This window comes from Mizuhopecten yessoensis, unplaced genomic scaffold (genome assembly GCF_002113885.1).
Source record: "Mizuhopecten yessoensis strain PY_sf001 unplaced genomic scaffold, ASM211388v2 scaffold6971, whole genome shotgun sequence".
NCBI classification, from domain to species: domain Eukaryota; kingdom Metazoa; phylum Mollusca; class Bivalvia; order Pectinida; family Pectinidae; genus Mizuhopecten; species Mizuhopecten yessoensis.
Window position 1 is genome coordinate 959,886 of NW_018406816.1, and position 18,727 is coordinate 978,612.

An 18,727-nucleotide genomic window follows, 5' to 3' on the forward strand; every position below is an offset into this window, starting at 1 on the left:
TATTGATATGACTGTTAGATTTTACTACAGTAGTTCTATATTGATATAACTGTTAGATTTTACTCCAGTGGTGTTTTATTGATATGACTGTTAGATTTTACTTCAGTAGTTTTATATTGATATGACTGTTAGATTTTACTACAGTAGTTCTATATTGATATGACTGTTAGATTTTATTCAGTGTTTCTATATTGATATGACTGTTTGATTTTACTTCAGTGTTTCTATATCGATGTAACTGTAAGATTTTACTTCAGTGTTTCTATATCGACTTGACTGTTAGATTTTACTTCAGTGGTTCTATATTGATATAACTGTTAGATTTTACTTCAGTGTTTTTTTTTATTGATATGACTGTTAGATTTACTTCAGTGTTTTTTTTTATTGATATGACTGATAGATTTTACTTCAGTAGTTCTATATTGATATGACTGTTAGATTTTACTACAGTAGTTCTATATTGATATAACTGTTAGACTTTACTTCAGTGGTGTTTTATTGATATGACTGTTAGATTTTACTTCAGTAGTTCTATATTGATATGACTGTTAGATTTTACTTCAGTAGTTCTATATTGATTTGACTGTTAGATTTTACTTCAGTAGTTCTATATTGATTTGACTGTTAGATTTTACTTCAGTAGTTCTATATTGATATGACTGTTAGATTTTACTTCAGTAGTTCTATATTGATTTGACTGTTAGATTTTACTTCAGTAGTTCTATATTGATTTGACTGTTAGATTTTACTTCAGTAGTTCTATATTGATATGACTGTTAGATTTTACTTCAGTAGTTCTATATTGATTTGACTGTTAGATTTTACTTCAGTAGTTCTATATTGATATGACTGTTAGATTTTACTTCAGTAGTTCTATATTGATTTGACTGTTAGATTTTACTTCAGTAGTTCTATATTGATATGACTGTTAGATTTTACTTCAGTAGTTCTATATTGATTTGACTGTTAGATTTTACTTCAGTAGTTCTATATTGATATGACTGTTAGATTTTACTTCAGTAGTTCTATATTGATTTGACTGTTAGATTTTACTTCAGTAGTTCTATATTGATATGACTGTTAGATTTTACTTCAGTAGTTCTATATTGATTTGACTGTTAGATTTTACTTCAGTAGTTCTATATTGATATGACTGTTAGATTTTACTTCAGTAGTTCTATATTGATTTGACTGTTAGATTTTACTTCAGTAGTTCTATATTGATTTAACTGTTAGATTTTACCTCAGTGTTTTTTTATTGATATGACTGTTAGATTTTACTTCAGTGTTTCTATATCGATTTGACTGTTAGATTTTACTTCAGTAGTTCAATATTGATATGACTGTTAGATTTTACTTCAGTAGTTCTATATTGATTTGACTGTTAGATTTTACTTCAGTAGTTCTATATTGATATAACTGTTAGATTTTACTTCAGTAGTTCTATATTGATATGACTGTTAGATTTTACTTCAGTAGTTCTATATTGATATGATTATTAGATTTTACTTCAGTGAATTAATATTGATATGACTTTTAGATTTTACTTCAGTGGATCTATATTGATATGACCTTATATTTGCCTTCATTGGTGTTTTATTGATATGATTCTTCGATTTTACTTCAATGGTTTAATATCGATATGACAAAAAGATTTTCTTTCGATAGTTTTATATTAATAACAGTTTTAGATATTACCTTTAGTGAATTTAAACTTTAGTGTCTTTAAGGTTCTTCTACGATTGTTTTATGTTGATATGGAAAGACATGTTCCTTCTTTGTTTTTTTTATTGATATGAAAGTTATTTTTTTCTTTTAAAGATTTTTGCCTCATTAGATACAGTTTATGTTAATCATACTCTATATTCTAAAGGTTGAAGAGTTGCAATTATTATCTTCATCTGATTTCAGAGTCACAATCAATACCCCCCTTGTTTTAAGATCCGTATTTATTGTTATATTCACAACAACAATAACAACAACAACAACAACAACAACAAACCGACCACCCTAATACTCGATACTGGTTTTTGTCGAGAATTTCAGATTTTAACAAATTAATACAAAGATCGTTATATGATACATGAAGTATGTTTTAAGGTTTCTCGTTTAATACCATGTCTATTTTACAATTAGAGCAGACTAACGAATTTGACATTTTAAGGTACCTAAACTGATAAACACGTTACTATGTCAAAATGTGTGTGAATTAATAACCATGCCTATGACGTCATGCTTGACAACAGGCGCAAGGCTACATGTCATTTTTAATGAGCTACTCCATGCACTTGTACCAATTTCTGCTAATATCATATATTATTTCTTTACAAGTATGATATCCGTTGTGTAGTTAAGTAAATATTTTGATGAATGAAAGAAAGATTTATCAATTATTCCATCGTTGCTGCAATTGAATCTTAACAGAAACCTCGTGACTTTGAAAGCAGTGAATAAAAACTGCTGTTCTGATTGGTCTATATCAAAAGCGTTATCTTCAGACAATGACAACAAGCAAGTGTGCCGCAGTTTTATCAATCAGGATAATATAACATCATGCCCCACATGCAAAGAATGTAATAAAATGTCGTATTATTTGAAATTTGATTGATGCTTTGATGAGGTTGATATCGTTTACAATCATAATAAGATGTCATATTGACCTTTCTGTTGTTGCAGAGCTACAGTTATGAAGGTCCTTACTGTTGGCTGCATCCTAGGATGGCTGGGATTAGCATATTCGTATCACCTGGCTCCACCTGTAAACCCAACACGAAAAACTACAACGCCCACACCCAAACCAACTACTACCACAGTCCCAGTCGAATACGAGGCACCGGAAATAGAGGGGCCTGTGTCGACAACCACAACAGTTGCAACGACAACAACCACCACTACTAAAAAACCTACAACGCGTGCGCACGGGCATGGTCCACACCATGGAGGATACTATGACCAATACGGCCAATATCACTACGGCCCGTATTATAACCCACACAGTGACCCATATGGAGGATATCGTGCGCCTTATGACCCCTATGGGCGTCATGCAAGCCGGGCGCCACATCCAAATCAGGCGCCATATCCCAGTCAAGCACCCCATGGTTCAGGGGCACAACATCCTTATACAGACCCATACGCGCCACAATACGACCCTAGTACGGGACATTACTCGAACCCTAATTATGGGGCCGGTAAAGGTCTAAAACCTAATGGACAGTCGGCACTGATGGACCAGCTTTCAATAACCAAATCTCCGCGACCAAGTGAAACTCCATCTGGCAGAAATTCTGGAAGATGGATTGAAATGCGAGCAGCTAATGATTTACGTATGAAGTCCTCTCGAAGGAATAGACAAGGTGCTGCACGAAGAAGGGGATATTTCCCTAGACGGGAGCAGCAGATGCTTACACGGAAACCGCCATCAGGGTCTAATTATAACAACGGTTCAAAGTCAAGACCTGGAGGTAGAGAGGCTAACTGGCGAAACAAGCAGCAACCGCGTAGACGCCAACAGCAAGGAGCGTCCAGACGTCGTGGAAATAACAAACAAGGTAGGCGAAATAGGTGGAATAAACAAAACACTGGCGGTGGATATAACGCCCGGAACAACCAACAACCGCAGGATGCGGCGCGTAATGAAGGCGGTATTAGCCAACCGTTATCTGGTAATCCCGGATCGTCGTATCAAAATCAAAACGCAGCTGCAGGTAATAGGTATAACACGGCTTCTCCTAGCAACGCCTATGCTAATGCAGCTTCACAGGCTGGGAATGCGGCCGTGCAGCCTAGTCCATATCCTGGTCCTGCCTCTGCTCAAGCTCAAAATAGCAATTACTATAACCAGGGCGGCAGTGCCTACAATCAAGGACAAGGGACTACTGCGGGTAACGCTTACAATATGGGTGTATCGTCAAATCAAGGAGCAAGTTATAACAATGCTGCTGCAACCTACCAGCAAGGGTTTACTAATTACGGAACCGAAACAGGAGCCGGAACAGTGTTCGGAACTGGCTCAGGGACGAACACTGCAGCCTTCAACACACCGAATTATAATTCTGCTGTGGTGCCAGGACAGCAGCCAAGGTATAATAACGATCAATACAACGCTAATCAAGGTTCCGGCGTCGACATGTTTGGGTTAGGAAATAATCAAGGACCCTCGTACAACTACAACAATCAAGCAATGCAAATAGCAAATTACGATGCAAGCGGAAATCAAATGCAATCAGATGCTTACAATAGTGCAGGATCGTGGGGAGGACAGAACTCGAATAGGAACAACCAAAATAGCCAATCTAACTGGAATACAGGCAACTCGTTTGGTCAAGGTCAAACCCCCAATGCGGTCAAAGATTCAATAGGTGGTTATATGACGATGAATAACGCTAACTCCATGTCAGCTTCAAAATCTGATTCAACAAATACAGGTTCATCTAGCACCGGAACAAATCAACAAAATGTTGCTCAGACAATGTTAAAAATGTTAGAAACATTGAAGACAGCGGCAGCTAATGCGACGTCTGCGACCAGTTCATCTTCTCGTACAAGTAATACTCAGGAATCCGTGCAAATATCAAAAGGTATGGAAGCTGCTATAAAAACAGCCATTTTAAATGCCGCAAAGGACCTCAGTAATAAAATGACACAAAAGAAGGCGACTCCTTATGTTGGCACTCAAGAAACATATCAGATGCCTCCATCAGTTCAGGCTGTCGACACGCCATTCAAAGCTGCTGTCCCAAGTCCATTGGGATGGGCACAACCAACAACAACTGCGCAGTCGTGGACACAAGCACCAGTGACTACTCCGGCACCTGCTGCAGCCCCTAACCAATGGGGCCCTACAGGCGGATTGTGGGGACCCTCTGCACCATTTAACTATTACCAGGTTACAACACCTGCTGGTGGGAATGCCGGCGGGCCTTGGGGAACGCCCGCACCGACTACTCCCAATGTTTCGTTTCTAGGTGCTATGAGTCGAAATCGGTCGAGCCCGACGAGCACCATGATGCCAAGAACAGGTATGAATCCAATGCAGGGATTTCAACAAATGTTACTAGCGTCGGCATTTTTCAACAAAAAATAATCAAATAGTTATATTGTTGTATAAAACCTCGGAAGTACGATGTGATTGACAGTCTATTCTATGCATTTTTGCATCTAACAATCTCTGGATTTTAATATTGAGGAAAGACAAAACTAGTGGAATTGCAATTGAAACAGTGAAATACTTGTTCGAACTGGACTGGGTCGATCGTCGGCGACCATGTAGCTCAGTTGGTGGAGTTTCCGTCTACGGTTTGAACGGTCCCGGGTTCGAACCCCGGTCTGGCCGTTGCATTTCTCTTTCCCCTGTTATATACTAAAACAATATAGTTTTGTCATTGTGTTTGCTATTTCTAAACTAGGTATAACGAATGCCTAAGGGTAGAACGCATACTTTCGGACCATTAGTATAGTAGTTACAACGGCAGAGATGAATGGATGCTATCTTCAGACTAATTTGAAGCGTGTTCGTGTAAATGTTCCTTGTGGAAATAGTTTGTACGTAAGTCATGCTTGTAATTTTGTGTAATGTGGACACATGGACAATTTAATATATTGCCCGTTCCGTGATAATTCGACTGTCAGCGGGACAGTGCCATTATTAAGGTGAATTGAAAATTGAACTACCCACTATGTGTGTAGTGATACTACTGTTATGTTCTGTCAAAAACGTAACATATTTGTTTTTGAAGAGATATGTTATTTCGCATGATAAAGTTGTTTTTAGAAATAATGTTTATTTGCCTATGCATCGTTGCATTACGCAGACCTCTTTATAGATGTATATGTCAAAATTTGTGAATGTGTTCACGAAATTCCCACATATAAAAAGGTAAGATATATATCTATATATTTATCAAGCCGGATATATATATTTACATACATTATGTACTTATTAAGACGGAATCCCGTTGAAATCAAACTTGCTAACTTATTACTGCGTGGAATTATATGTTTATAGTTTCAGTGGACACTCACGTATAACATAATGTATGCTCGAATCTTCCTTGTTTTTAAGTAAATATGTTAAAAATAAGACTTATGATAATTTCCTTTCTGTTTGAATGTAACGGAAAGTGGTATTGGCTGATATAATTCTTTTGAGTGTGATTCAAATGCTTTTAAAAGGCAAGTGACACCAAATACCACAAACTTGTCCTGGATGAAGCTGCATGCCAAAAGTACGAAAATTACATCAATGTTGTTCTCTGTGACAAAAACATTTTTTTTAAAATTTATGAGAAAGTATTTTTTTTATAAAATATTTACAGAAAAAGCAAAGTAAACAGATCCTTAGATTAATACAGAAATAAACAAAACAAATTTCCGGAGTGGCTATTGACACTCGGGCTTGATTGGCACAAAACGGTATGCCGGCTGGCGGATTCCGGAAAGTTTTTATGTGGTGATAGTGATTATTCGTAGGCGGTTGTGTATATCCGGATAGGGCTAAGAAAGATACATTTAAGCTTTGCTCAACAAAATACCAAGTGAATGGATTAGTGACTATTTTTTTTGTTTTAATTTTTGACTTTGTATTTTGAAATATGAAAAGATGTTTAAGTATTGCAATTTCCTTTTGTTATTTTTGAGTAAATAAAATTTGAAGAAAAACTCCAACTCATTGGTCACGTTTGCAGTTCTTTATACTTTAAGATAACAGGTCATAACATCCCATAATAGTTGTACATATGACACGCTGTACAGTGATTGGCTGGCAGTGCATAGTCTAACTCAAACAAAGACGTATATAAGATACCTGAAGCAAGTAAAGTAAAACCATATTATTCCACGACAAAGCTAACAACACAAACTGATTCCAGAGTCGCTAATAAAAGCCAAAGATAGACATATGGAGAAGACTCCAAAAACAAGGTTAAAGACAACACGACCATTCACAAAACAGGTGAAGAGAAACCCGGCAAAATTCGGATTCACTCTTTGGTTCTACAAGTGTAATTTATACGTTCCTTTGTAAGATCTGTAACCTGAACGTCTGCGTTCTCAGAATGTAGTTATCGGTCCATTGTTTGTATTGGTTTATAATTTATATAAAGTAATTAGAAATATGCACAAAATACATAGTTATGACAAGGGTTATAAGAAATTACGATCATAAGGAACTTCACGCTGACATCTTTTTTGTGACTGATGAATAGAAATGCAAATTAATCCTCTGGTAATCTCCTGGACAGAATCAATTATAGAGTTTAAAACACTGTTTGCTTTATTTAGTTACCGACAAAACTCTTGGTTAATTTACAACTGGACAGCGTGTCGCAAGCTTTTGATCATCGTGCGATCACCGTGCGATATTCCTTGATGTAAAACAATGACCAAAGGTAGGGTAAGGTAGAAATCTAGTAAATGTATTTAATCATATTGACTACAGAAATCATTTTGAAAAATAGATATACAAAATAAAATATTTCGAGTTAAATTCTTTTTTACTTATTCATAACTTTTTCCATCTGAAATAGCCAATACAGTGACAGAGAATGAAGAAATTCATAGGAGAATGTACAGAAGATTTTACATAAACTCTATCATTAAAACAGGGTCGTCCTTAATAGAGTAGCATCGAAGATATATTTAGACAACATAGTTAAATTTGCCTTTTTTTGTATATGATATTTGTATTAACGTCGATACATGAGGAAAATTAACAAAAATGATTTTCTTCTTCCACGTCTACAGTTACGTTGTATGCAATAAAACCGTGTTTGGCAATTTCAAGTAAATTTCTGCCCTTATTAAATATTCATATTTATATATACAATAATACAATGATTTGCTAATTACAGGCTATCTATACAAATGCCTTATCTATGAATTTTTCAAAGATGCCAGGCTTAATAAAACTGTTTCGATTAAACTCCATTTTATCACAACCGACTGAAAAACGAGTATCTTTTAAGAAAGGCGCCGAATGAAAATACTAGACTGATTTGGCGTGGACTATCTGAAGATTTAAGGTTCCTTTTCCTTTTCTAGCTACATTCAATTTATCAAACGTCCAAAAGCAAGACAAAAAGATTTAAGAAAGGTATAAAAAAAAACCAACAACATTTTTGTTTGTTTGTTTTTGGCCTAGTGACCATATGCTACTGGACAAATAGAAAAAGCCCCGAGGGAGAAAATATATACAGCATCCAACAAACATGATCTTATACACACACAGTGATTAATATTCCCTCTAATTGTCATTTGTAAGAGAACGCTCCATGTATTGTAATCACCGAAGGTACGTATACGCTCCACACATAAAACATGACAAACGACCTGCCGGATGTATGTCATTGTACCAGGCGCAGTTCACGTTATATACAGGGCTATACTATATCCGCTTAAGGTAGAGGGTACCACTGCATCACATACAATGGCAAAGAAGAGTTCCACTAATATGCTTTTACTTAGAGGCGTCTCCCTTCTTTATAGAAGATCAAGTTACCAAGTTGAGTTTTCTAGCTTATAGTGACTACAGCAAGATACAAGAAACTTTATTTAACGTCGCATACAGGTAAACACGGAACATTAGCTCTTGAGAGCTATTATTGCGACAATAATCAAGTCGTGTACTTTTGAGTTATCAATCTCAATAAGCATTGCAGCCAATTGATTGGACACTCACTGTGATACTGTACATTTATAAATCTGTGATGGTATTATTGGTAAAGTGTATGCCTTACCAGGTGTAGGGTTGGTTTCGTTTTAAAAGACCTCTACTTTAAACAAGGACATTACAAAACTTTAATGGTATAATTTAAGTTATCGGTACCCTTTGTGTTGTTATCATTATAAGTATTTGTGACCAAAACGTGTTTCAATAATCTCGTTATTCAATAACTTAACACGTTCATCCCCCCTGGAATACTCTCGAAAATGTCAAATTTAAATCGCCTTTCAAATTTTTCCTTGGTTGTCCAAACAGTAAATTTCCTTGTTCGTACCGTTATCACGTCTGAGCTGTTTTACACGAACAGAATTACAGGATTAAATGAATGTTGACATCACCTCTTTAAAATGCATATTTCTACTTGTTTACATGCGTATTTTGCAACCAGTTTAGATTATTATTAATCTTTAAAGGCTTCTTAACCTATATCATGGATCCATAAATACTCAGAATTAATTTTTGAACTCGTTTTTTTTAGTAAATTCAAACTTGTCGTCGACTGAACGTCCCGATTGCCAGCTCCCGTCACCTTGCAAACACTGTATTTTAATATAGATGCTTTTCTGGAGTGGAATTTAAGCCTTTTATAATAACACCCTGATCTATTATCTTTTGCTTCAATGCATCCGTTGATCGCTAAAAAAAAAATCAAGTAGAAAAATCGACCATGTTCTGAGGACTCACCTTCTACTTGTTTTGGCGGCCGCCATCTTTCAAACAGTCCCAACTTTTTCAACGTACAGGCTACACCACAGTGATATCTTGGAGAGAAAAACAATTGGACAAATATGGTATAGCAGACTTTACATTTAAAGCAGTTTTCAAAAGTTTGTTTTATATCTGTTTATTTGCGTGATGCAATGATTTTGTTTCGTTGCCCTTGTTTTGACTCTTCCCAATTTATCAACATGCTTACTTTTTGGGCATCGTCTATTAAAACTCCCAGAATCTTCTCATGAAATACTTCATCCAGTGCTTCATTGTTTGAGAAATGCGTTCTTTCACTCAATACACGGCCGATGTACATGGATATACACGTTCAACGATGGAATTTCAAGAACCAATTGTCGCTCCACTCGGAGAGTATTGGAAGCGTCTTAATATTCTAGCCAACGCATCACTATGTAATGTTTTAGTATCACCAGTATCACAAGTATCACCAGTATCACCAGCAAAGAGGTTGCCAGATACATTGATAGTATCTGGAAGATCGTTTATGACGTTTACGAACAGAATAGGTCCAAGGACGGATCCATAGAAGTCAAACTCGAATTTTCTCCTTTCACTGATACCATTTGTTCACTGATTGAAATGAAGCTTTTCGTTCAGGTAAGAATCTGTTCATTTGCCTCGTGAGATGACATTTTGCTTAATAATATTATATGTGGAACGGTTTTTTGACAGTTTATTTGTTATATTCTAGTTCATTAATATTTCTAATGATTCAAATTCCTTCGAGTGTTTTCGATGCATGTGTCTTGTGTCTCTTTCAAATGCGTTCATTTAAATAAGCTGGTAATGAACTAATGATTGACAATTGTAAGACGCTTAGACATTTATTTTCGGCGTGGAACTTTTTTCTGAAAGTAAAACCATGTCACACTTATATAACATACCGCCTTAAATTTCTGTCCGCCGAAGGTATTCCAGAGGATTCACTTCCTTATTAAAATTTCTTATATTAACATTATTAAGGTCATTATGTTAATGCAAATACATTATAATTAAAATGTTTAACTGGTCACAGTACTTTTAGTGTTATTATCATAATCAAACACGTCAAGTTTTTGTATACCTCACACATTCAGCTGAAGTCGAGGCATGCTTAACAGTGTCTATTACTTATATTGTATTCTCGCTATTTAAGATCGTAAAGAAAATATTCTCTTGGTTAATACATGACTTTCCTCCTGTCATTACGCTCGACAAATTGTCCCATGAAAATACAAACAAAATGATAGAAACAGCATTTAAAAAACCGACAAGTAAAATTGGTTTATTATAATCATTATTTTTACAACGGACATAGCTATACAAAAAGAAAATTATGTTTAAATTTGTTTTTGTTTAGTCTTTAATAGAGAAATATGTTGATATTTAATAAGATGATTTGTTTTGAGAGAAAAAAGGTAAGACTCGTTTAAATCGGTAAAGCAATACGAGTCACAAAAATAGATTTCTAAAATTAATTGGAATTTATTGTAATTTTCAAAGTTAAACTTCTTAAACCATAGAAAGCAATACGTAACATTTAATTGCACCCTTTTAATCAATTCAAAGTTCGTGTCATTGTTTTGTCATTTTCCTAATTAAAATGATTGAAATTCAGTTTATTATAATGAAAAGATCGAGAGAATATGTACATTCTTCATTGTTTGTTAAAGATCGTTATCCTGTGATAATGACTCGGTGTTGCTATTGTCAGGAACAGTAGACTGATATCCTCTTTCTGATTTCACTTCAATTGTAACGATTCATTAGTACTAATAAAATAATTAAGCAGTGGCGGATCCAGAGGGTTTTTTTGGGCTTCAGGAACACCCCCCCCACCCACCCCCACCCTGAGAATTTTCTTTAAAAATAATGTATTTTTAACAATTTTCCTCAATTTTTTCCCCCACATGAACTTTGGAACCCCCCCCCCCCCCCAATGTAGGTCTCTGGATCCGCCTCTGCCGTGAATGATTGGATAATTAGAAAGTATCAAAAGGGTATATATGCATAGAACAATGCATATATACAAATATAAAGAAAAGATTGACAGTTATATCGTAATTACATGCCTCATGAGTTATGTTTCGAATAATTGATCGCATAAAAAACACCGATACAAAATCAGGTTGAAATCGTATATAATCTTACTTTTAGGTATTGGTTTCTCTTCTGGTGAACACTGGAAACAAACCCGGACATTTTCTCTGTCCACACCTCGGAATTTTGGATTTGGAAAAAGGTCTTTGGTATCAAGAGTCCAAGAAGAAATAGAGGCTTATTTGAAAATCATTGAAAAACAGGAAGGACAACCTTATGACATGACAAAAATTACAACCATGGCCATATCAAATATCTTAAGCAGTGTTACGTTCGGAAACCGACTTGAATACACTGACGCCAAATTCAAGCGACTTACATAGCTTTTCGCTGAGAACTTTCGGTTACTTTCAGTTGGAGGGGCCCTACGATCTTTTCCTGGAGTAAGATTCCTTCCTGGAGATATGTTCAATGTGAAGAAGCTGATTCAAAATTTCGCCGATATCAAATCTTTTGTTTTTTGAACAAATCGCTGAGCATCGAAAAACGTATGAAGAGGAGAATCAGCGAGATTTCATCGATGTGTTTCTAAGACAACAAATCAAACATGGTGAAGATGATCCGATATTTGAAGGTATGTAGCAAAGGTAGCAAAGCAGAGGATTATCACTCTTGAACAGTGTATATTTTAAACACCGTTTGATCAAACAAAAATCAATGTTGATCATGTATTGGTAAGTATTATCCTGTATTTCCAAAGACGTATCAGAACACTTATTTTTGTAATCTTTTGACCCTTAAAAGTCTAACGTTATAATTCAAATTTACTGGATTTAAATTTTGTTGGGAAAGAATTTTTTCTCCTGTATTTGTTAAAATATGATGTCAGATATTTCTTATTTTATTTTCTAATTTTCATGTATGGACACAGATATGAACTTAACAACGTCCGTCATGAATTTGTTTGCCGCTGGGACTGACACAACAGCTACCATAATTCGCTGGGCGATCATTTACCTCATTCACAACAAACCTATCCAGGATAAGCTCCGACAGGAGATTGAGACTGTGGTCGGGACGTCCAGGCTTCCGTCTCTTGGCGACAAACCCTCCATGCATTACTACGAAGCATTTATAACTGAGGTTTTACGAATGGGCAACATCGCTCCACTGTCTGTGCGTCACGGGGCCTTGAAAGGATATCCATTTCCGAGGCATGATTATCCCAAAGGGATCGTTGATAATACAAAATCTTGACTCAGTTATGACTGATCCAGACCTGTTTCAGAATCCGGATAAGTTTAAACCAGAGAGATTTCTAGGAAAGGACGGATAAATTAACGGCAAGGAAAGGACTGTAATGGCTTTCGCTCTAGGTACTTATATGGTTTTGTTAGTTTGCTTGCTTTTTATTTGTAAAAAAATATATTTTTCATTGATATAGATATTTGATAAAAACAATTATAGATATTTATTTATTTATTGTAATTACATTTTGTTAATCGACGTTTAGACCAATTTGGATTGTCCCGCTAATAAGCATCACTACTAAGTAATAGAAGAACAGAACAGCTGTTTGGGGCAGTGCAATTCCTTGTTGACATAATGTATCCGTTACCAAATTCAATAGGTGCAATCATACTTGTTTGTATCTTACGTTCAATATTTTAGTGATTATGCTCTGACAGTTTAGCCGCAAATCTCTAAATAAGGTAAAGATGTCCCATAAACTATTGTATGCATAAATGACTTAATGACTTTATTTGATTATATCTTTTACAGGACGACGAATCTGTCTTGGAGAATCTCTGGCGAGGTTAGAGCTATTTTTGTTTTTAACCTCATTGCTGCAAAGGTTCGAGTTTTTCCCGGAAAGCTCCGACAAACTCCCATCATTTCACGCGACCCTGGGATTGGCGCGGGCGTCCAAAGACTACAAGTGCAGCGCTGTTAAGCTGAAATGAAACACTGAAACAAAAAATCTGTGAAGATGTTTAATTATATCATAGAGATGTTATCATATAGAATTCCATTTTGTTTGTAAGTTTGTAATATAATCCCAAAGGACTGGACAGAATTTGATGAAATTTTTCATTTATTGTACTCATGAAATATCTATGGAATACAGGTGCTCTTATGTGCGGCCTCGGGAAACAGTTCATCTGGTGGGTCCCAACTCCTTGGGAAAATAGTTTTGACTGTTGACTGATAAAGCATGAAACAACTGTATAATGTGATTTCGGTATTGAGGGTTTTGCAAATGTGAAGGTTAAATGGTTGCTATTTTATTTTCATGGTAGACAATACCCCTCCCCACTTAAACCATCTTAATAATTCATGTAGTAATTCAGGCAAATTGATGCCTTATCTTAATGTGATTGCAACGTTACATATTAACGAGATCTAAGTCTGTGATAGTAATTAAGCTGCACACTTATCCAGTGCCATTTTACTCTGTATTCAATCCAAGTGTTTTCACGCATGTATTTCGGATTATTTACACACATTTGAGTAAACTGATACAATATACACACCTGATTTGTCATAGGAATGATATAACCTATGTAATATCGTGATATCACCAACTACAGAATTCATTTTGGTGATATAACCTGTTAAAAATTATGAAAAACTTATATATATATGTATAACTTAATATAAGTGGGGGAGAATCGCTCTCAGAAGTAAACGGTTAAGGGGTTCTGTTTATTTTAAATAAAAAAGGTTAACACTGAACGAAAATAGAAATGAAACAACAACAGCGAAACGAAATGGAAACGAAACGGAATGGAGTTCTTCTCGTTTCTTTTTTTTCGTTTTTTCTTTAAGTAATATCTTATTTAAAAAAACAACATATACCGCCAATAATCTAAACCAGTTAAGGGGTTAACAAATCAGTAGCATAATTAACACATTTTACAGATAATGTATAGCATTATACTAAGTGAACAGGCATAGAATAATAGAATATATCACTCCTGTATGATGTAGACAGCGATATCTCAACCAGAAGGTGAGATATTTTTTTTTAGGTTTAGCACGATGCTTTGCCGAGTGCTAAACCTAAAAAATATCTCATCCCACATTTTCATACCGTAAAAAATACCTTCACTGCTAAGTTGTATTTTTGACCCCAATGCACCGAACTAACATCAATTAAAATTCATCAACAATTCATCAACGATTCTTCCCTTTTCACCATTTTTTCCTACGGCAACACATTCGCCTTTTTTGAACTGTCGTTAAAATTATTTTTCATTTCATCTGTATTAAGAATCCTGTCCCCTGCTTGCGACAAAACACTAAAGAACGATCTTTTAGTGCTCCTTACCCACAGTAACATCTCCTGATTTTCATTACATGTACAACTGATAAACTTCTCTTTGCTGATCTCACCTAACTGGGCTTTTTTTTAGAAAAGGTATTTTTTTAAAATTACGGTTTATACTGAACACAAAGACTCGATGCATGCTATTTTGGTTGTGTTGCATGGAGAAAATTCCATGCAAACTGTCGATTTAAAACTAAGTCAAAAGCAGCAGAAAACTAAATAATAAAGGTCGCTTCGTCGCCATCATGTTACTGTTGCAAAGGAACATTGATAAACGTTACTTTGCCACGAAGGGATGCTAATAAACGTCCTTTTGTCCAACCACCTCTATACAAAAATGCAAATGAATGAAGTGACGAAAATGTGTGGAACAAGTACCTTCAGATTAACGCTATTATAAAAAGCGTTAAACATTTCTTTCGTAATATGGAAATATCGTATCCTAAGAAGTTTGTGTATGGTAAATTTAATCCACAAATGTATATGTGATCCCTGTCACTCTGGTAAAATACAAACTTCTTTCAACTGGATATTTTGGCTCGGGGAATTTCTGTTAACTCAATCGGAGTCTGAAAAAATGCAACAGACGTCCCGGGTGAGATCCCTAACGAAGATATTTAAATATCAATTACCACGGTCACATACTTGCCACAATAAGCCACGAAAAAGACTATAGCGACTGTGGTTACCGGTTACATAGTTTATTATCTGTGTCTCCATATGATCTTACCTGTTCGCTTACCTGTAGTCACGTTTATGCGTGTGTACACACTCTGACATACCCTATACGCTTCGTTCCATATCAAATTATTTTTGAAATGACCCCTGTTTTTTACTTGCTCCTTGCTCCGTGCTAGGTCTACCCCAAAATGAGAAAGGTCTATCAGGACTTGAGGAAGGGGGAGCACCATCGATCTTGCTGCTATATTTCCATGCAAGATTTATCTTATTTATTTGAGCAACTAATGGTGAATGGGCTGGGGTGTGGTAGAAGGGGTGTGGTAGGGTGTGGTGTGGTAGGGGGGGGGGGGGGGGGGGGAGGGAGTGGGAGTGAGAGGGAGGAAGGGGGGATATCCTTGGTACTATATGCTCTGCCCTTGAATCCGCCGCTATAGTAATTATTACTTTCACAATACCTAAATCCATACGACCCGGTCTTTTCTTGTTCATTGAAATTTACATACTTTTCCCTTTTATGAATAAATAATAGACGAGAGACGTATAAATTCATACGACTCTGGAATACTTTGGCTGCAATTATACAAACAATGAAGACTTCATTCGATTTCGATTTCGCCCAAGTAAGAAAGTGTCCTTTGTGAAAGCAATCCTAAAGATTATAAATAAGGAGTTTTTCCATCACGTATAGAAAAATGTACGAGGAAAGGCAATTTCATGCCTTTTTGCATCTTTTGAAGAACTTCACGGTTCGTCTACATACAAAATGATGTCGTTACATTCTGTAAACGAAGAAACTAGCAATAGAAACTACATAAATGACGTCCTATATAGGGACCTGTACATCGCACCAAAAGGTCAACATTAAGTGGAAATTGTTCCTCTTTCAACGTAAAGAATGACAGTCGTATATATGTGTCGTTCTATTTGCTCACATTCTACTTCTGTGTACTGGAGAAATGTCACACTCCAGGGGCACGCGACTCCTATTAATATTGATCTTGTAAGACTTTCAGTCGCTTGGTACGCTAACGTACCCAGCGACTGAAAGTCTAACAAGTTCGATATTGATAGCAGTTGCGTGCCCCTGTGGTCATACTGAAGAGGTTAACCCTTTCACCCCTATGTATCTTTAGTAGACTCTACCATGCATTGATATATTTACAAATTCACAAGATAGATTAACATTTAGCAACAATAAGAAATAGAACGATCGTCATTTGAGCTCGTAGTGTTTCACATGACCTAGCCGGGGAGAGATATTTTGACTATATGGGACATACTTGTATTGATATTGTCACGAGTCAGTGCGTGTATACAACCGACAAACTCTGTATGATCGGATAACAATACACGTCAAATCTAACTATTATCACGTCACCATAGTGAGAACCAGGGCAGTGGCAACGAAAACACAAGACACACTAATGAGATTGATGAAGATTTTCGTATTGCTAAGGAATATTTCTCAAGAAAATAATGAGAAGAAGAGAATGACACCCTATTTATTTTCTTGAATTAACGGCTCAATAACCAGTACATACACAGACAAGGAAAGAACTTAACAGATGAAGTATACCCTTTTGCTTCTTGTCGATTTTGCAATGAGATGTAACAGATCAATATGTTTCCTATGTTCCAAAGACTACTGGACACTGCTCCATCCCTATCAAATTGTGGTATGCTTTATATTGTTTAAGTTGCAATTTTGAAGATCTGATGCTGTAGTTAGCTGTCCTATGTCTGCAGGATTCATTGACCACGTTCATTCTCGACACGGGGTGGCGACCGGCTACGGTGCCGAGTTCTCCCCCCTGATCTACCAAACCATCTACTATTTATACCTGATACTCTACTCAAACATTACTCTCTTACCAAGTAACTGAGTGGAAGTAGTAAAGGTCATCTGTTGCAGATGTATACTTACGTCTCAGGATGTAACTACAGACTTATATAGGTATAATTACATCGTCCCTTAACCCGACTATAAATCCTTATATACTGCGCCACATTCATGTTTACACCGGAGACTAAAGTGGTTGTATTTATTAATTCAACTCTATCACATTAACGGATCTCTGTCCAATTGAAGGTAAAATACTAAGGAATTCTACTTTAGTGTATTATACCAACAGTAATCTGACCTATGGATTGTGAGGTGCGGCTCCTCGTGAACCGATTATATGTCCTGGTGCCATGTTACTTTTAAAACTGACATTATCGTATACGTAAATAGGATTTCTCTGCTCTGCGTATTTACTTCTGCATGCATTGCTGTAAAACCACTGGCGTTGTTGGCCGTTCCCGTTGGTTGATAATCTGGGATAGGAAGTTCACCCAATGACTGTGATCTGCATGGCTTGTCATATTGCTGAGCGGGAATATTTGAATTACTATTTACCTTTCATGGTCCATGAGACAAAGGTCTGATTGCTTGTCGAGGCTGTTTCCCAATTAAAGCGTGAGTGGAATGATCATGAGGTGATGGTTCCGTTGCTAAAGCTGGAGAAGGGCAAGTCGGAAACGAATCAGACATGATATTAGCCCACCTCACATTTTGTGACCTAGACGTGTCTTCCATTGGAGACGACGACATGCGTCGCCGTTAAGGCATTCTGCTGTTTACAATGTAATAAAGTCAATTAGCGGAGCCTGCACAGCATCAATGCAAGAACCACGGTTAAGTCTAGATTATATCTGTTGTCTTTCTAGAAAACTCAGTTCTTCGTGTAATGCCTCAGTAGTACCACTGAACAACCTGCCGTAAACGTAATTATCTCGAACTAGTTTTATACTGCAACCGTTAGCTCTTCAATCTTTGGAGGAAGCTGTTCACTTATACCAAACTGGATACCGCGAAGGAGGTAGCCTCTTTCCAACACTGCTTGTCGATATGCGTGATAAATAAAGCGAGCAATTATTGGACATTTCCTACTAGGAATGCTTTTCTTGATACCGTTCACATTGCCAAATGCTATGGTAACATGTAATCCAAATTCGTTCCATATACATTCCTTCAGCTTGGCTTCAGTATTTTCATTGTATTGTTCCCGCAGACCAGTGAAAACTAAGTTCTTCTTCATGGAACGGCACAGGAGGTCTTTTACAACACTGAACAGTTCGTTAACTCCTTCCTGAGAGAATGCAACTGTCTGTCCTTATTTCTGCGATGTTCTTCCACTTCACTGTCCATTCGGTTAACCTTTAGCTCGCTGGCCTCTGCTCTTGTCTTTACATCCTGATAG

The 18,727-nt window shown here is 36.3% G+C and overlaps 1 protein-coding gene across 2 annotated transcripts in view; it reads left to right on the top strand.

Moving 5' to 3' along the window:
• LOC110452897 (hornerin-like) overlaps nt 1-6,660 on the top strand; it is a 24,318-nt gene extending 17,658 nt beyond the window's left edge. For both annotated transcript variants that reach the window (XM_021501634.1, XM_021501633.1), the window contains exon 3: nt 2,677-6,660. In XM_021501634.1, coding sequence (XP_021357309.1) covers nt 2,687-5,086 — 2,400 coding nt within the window. In that variant the 5' untranslated portion in view covers nt 2,677-2,686 and the 3' untranslated portion in view covers nt 5,087-6,660. The remainder of the gene's footprint in view (nt 1-2,676) is intronic.
• Nucleotides 6,661-18,727: the final 12,067 nt, after the last annotated feature.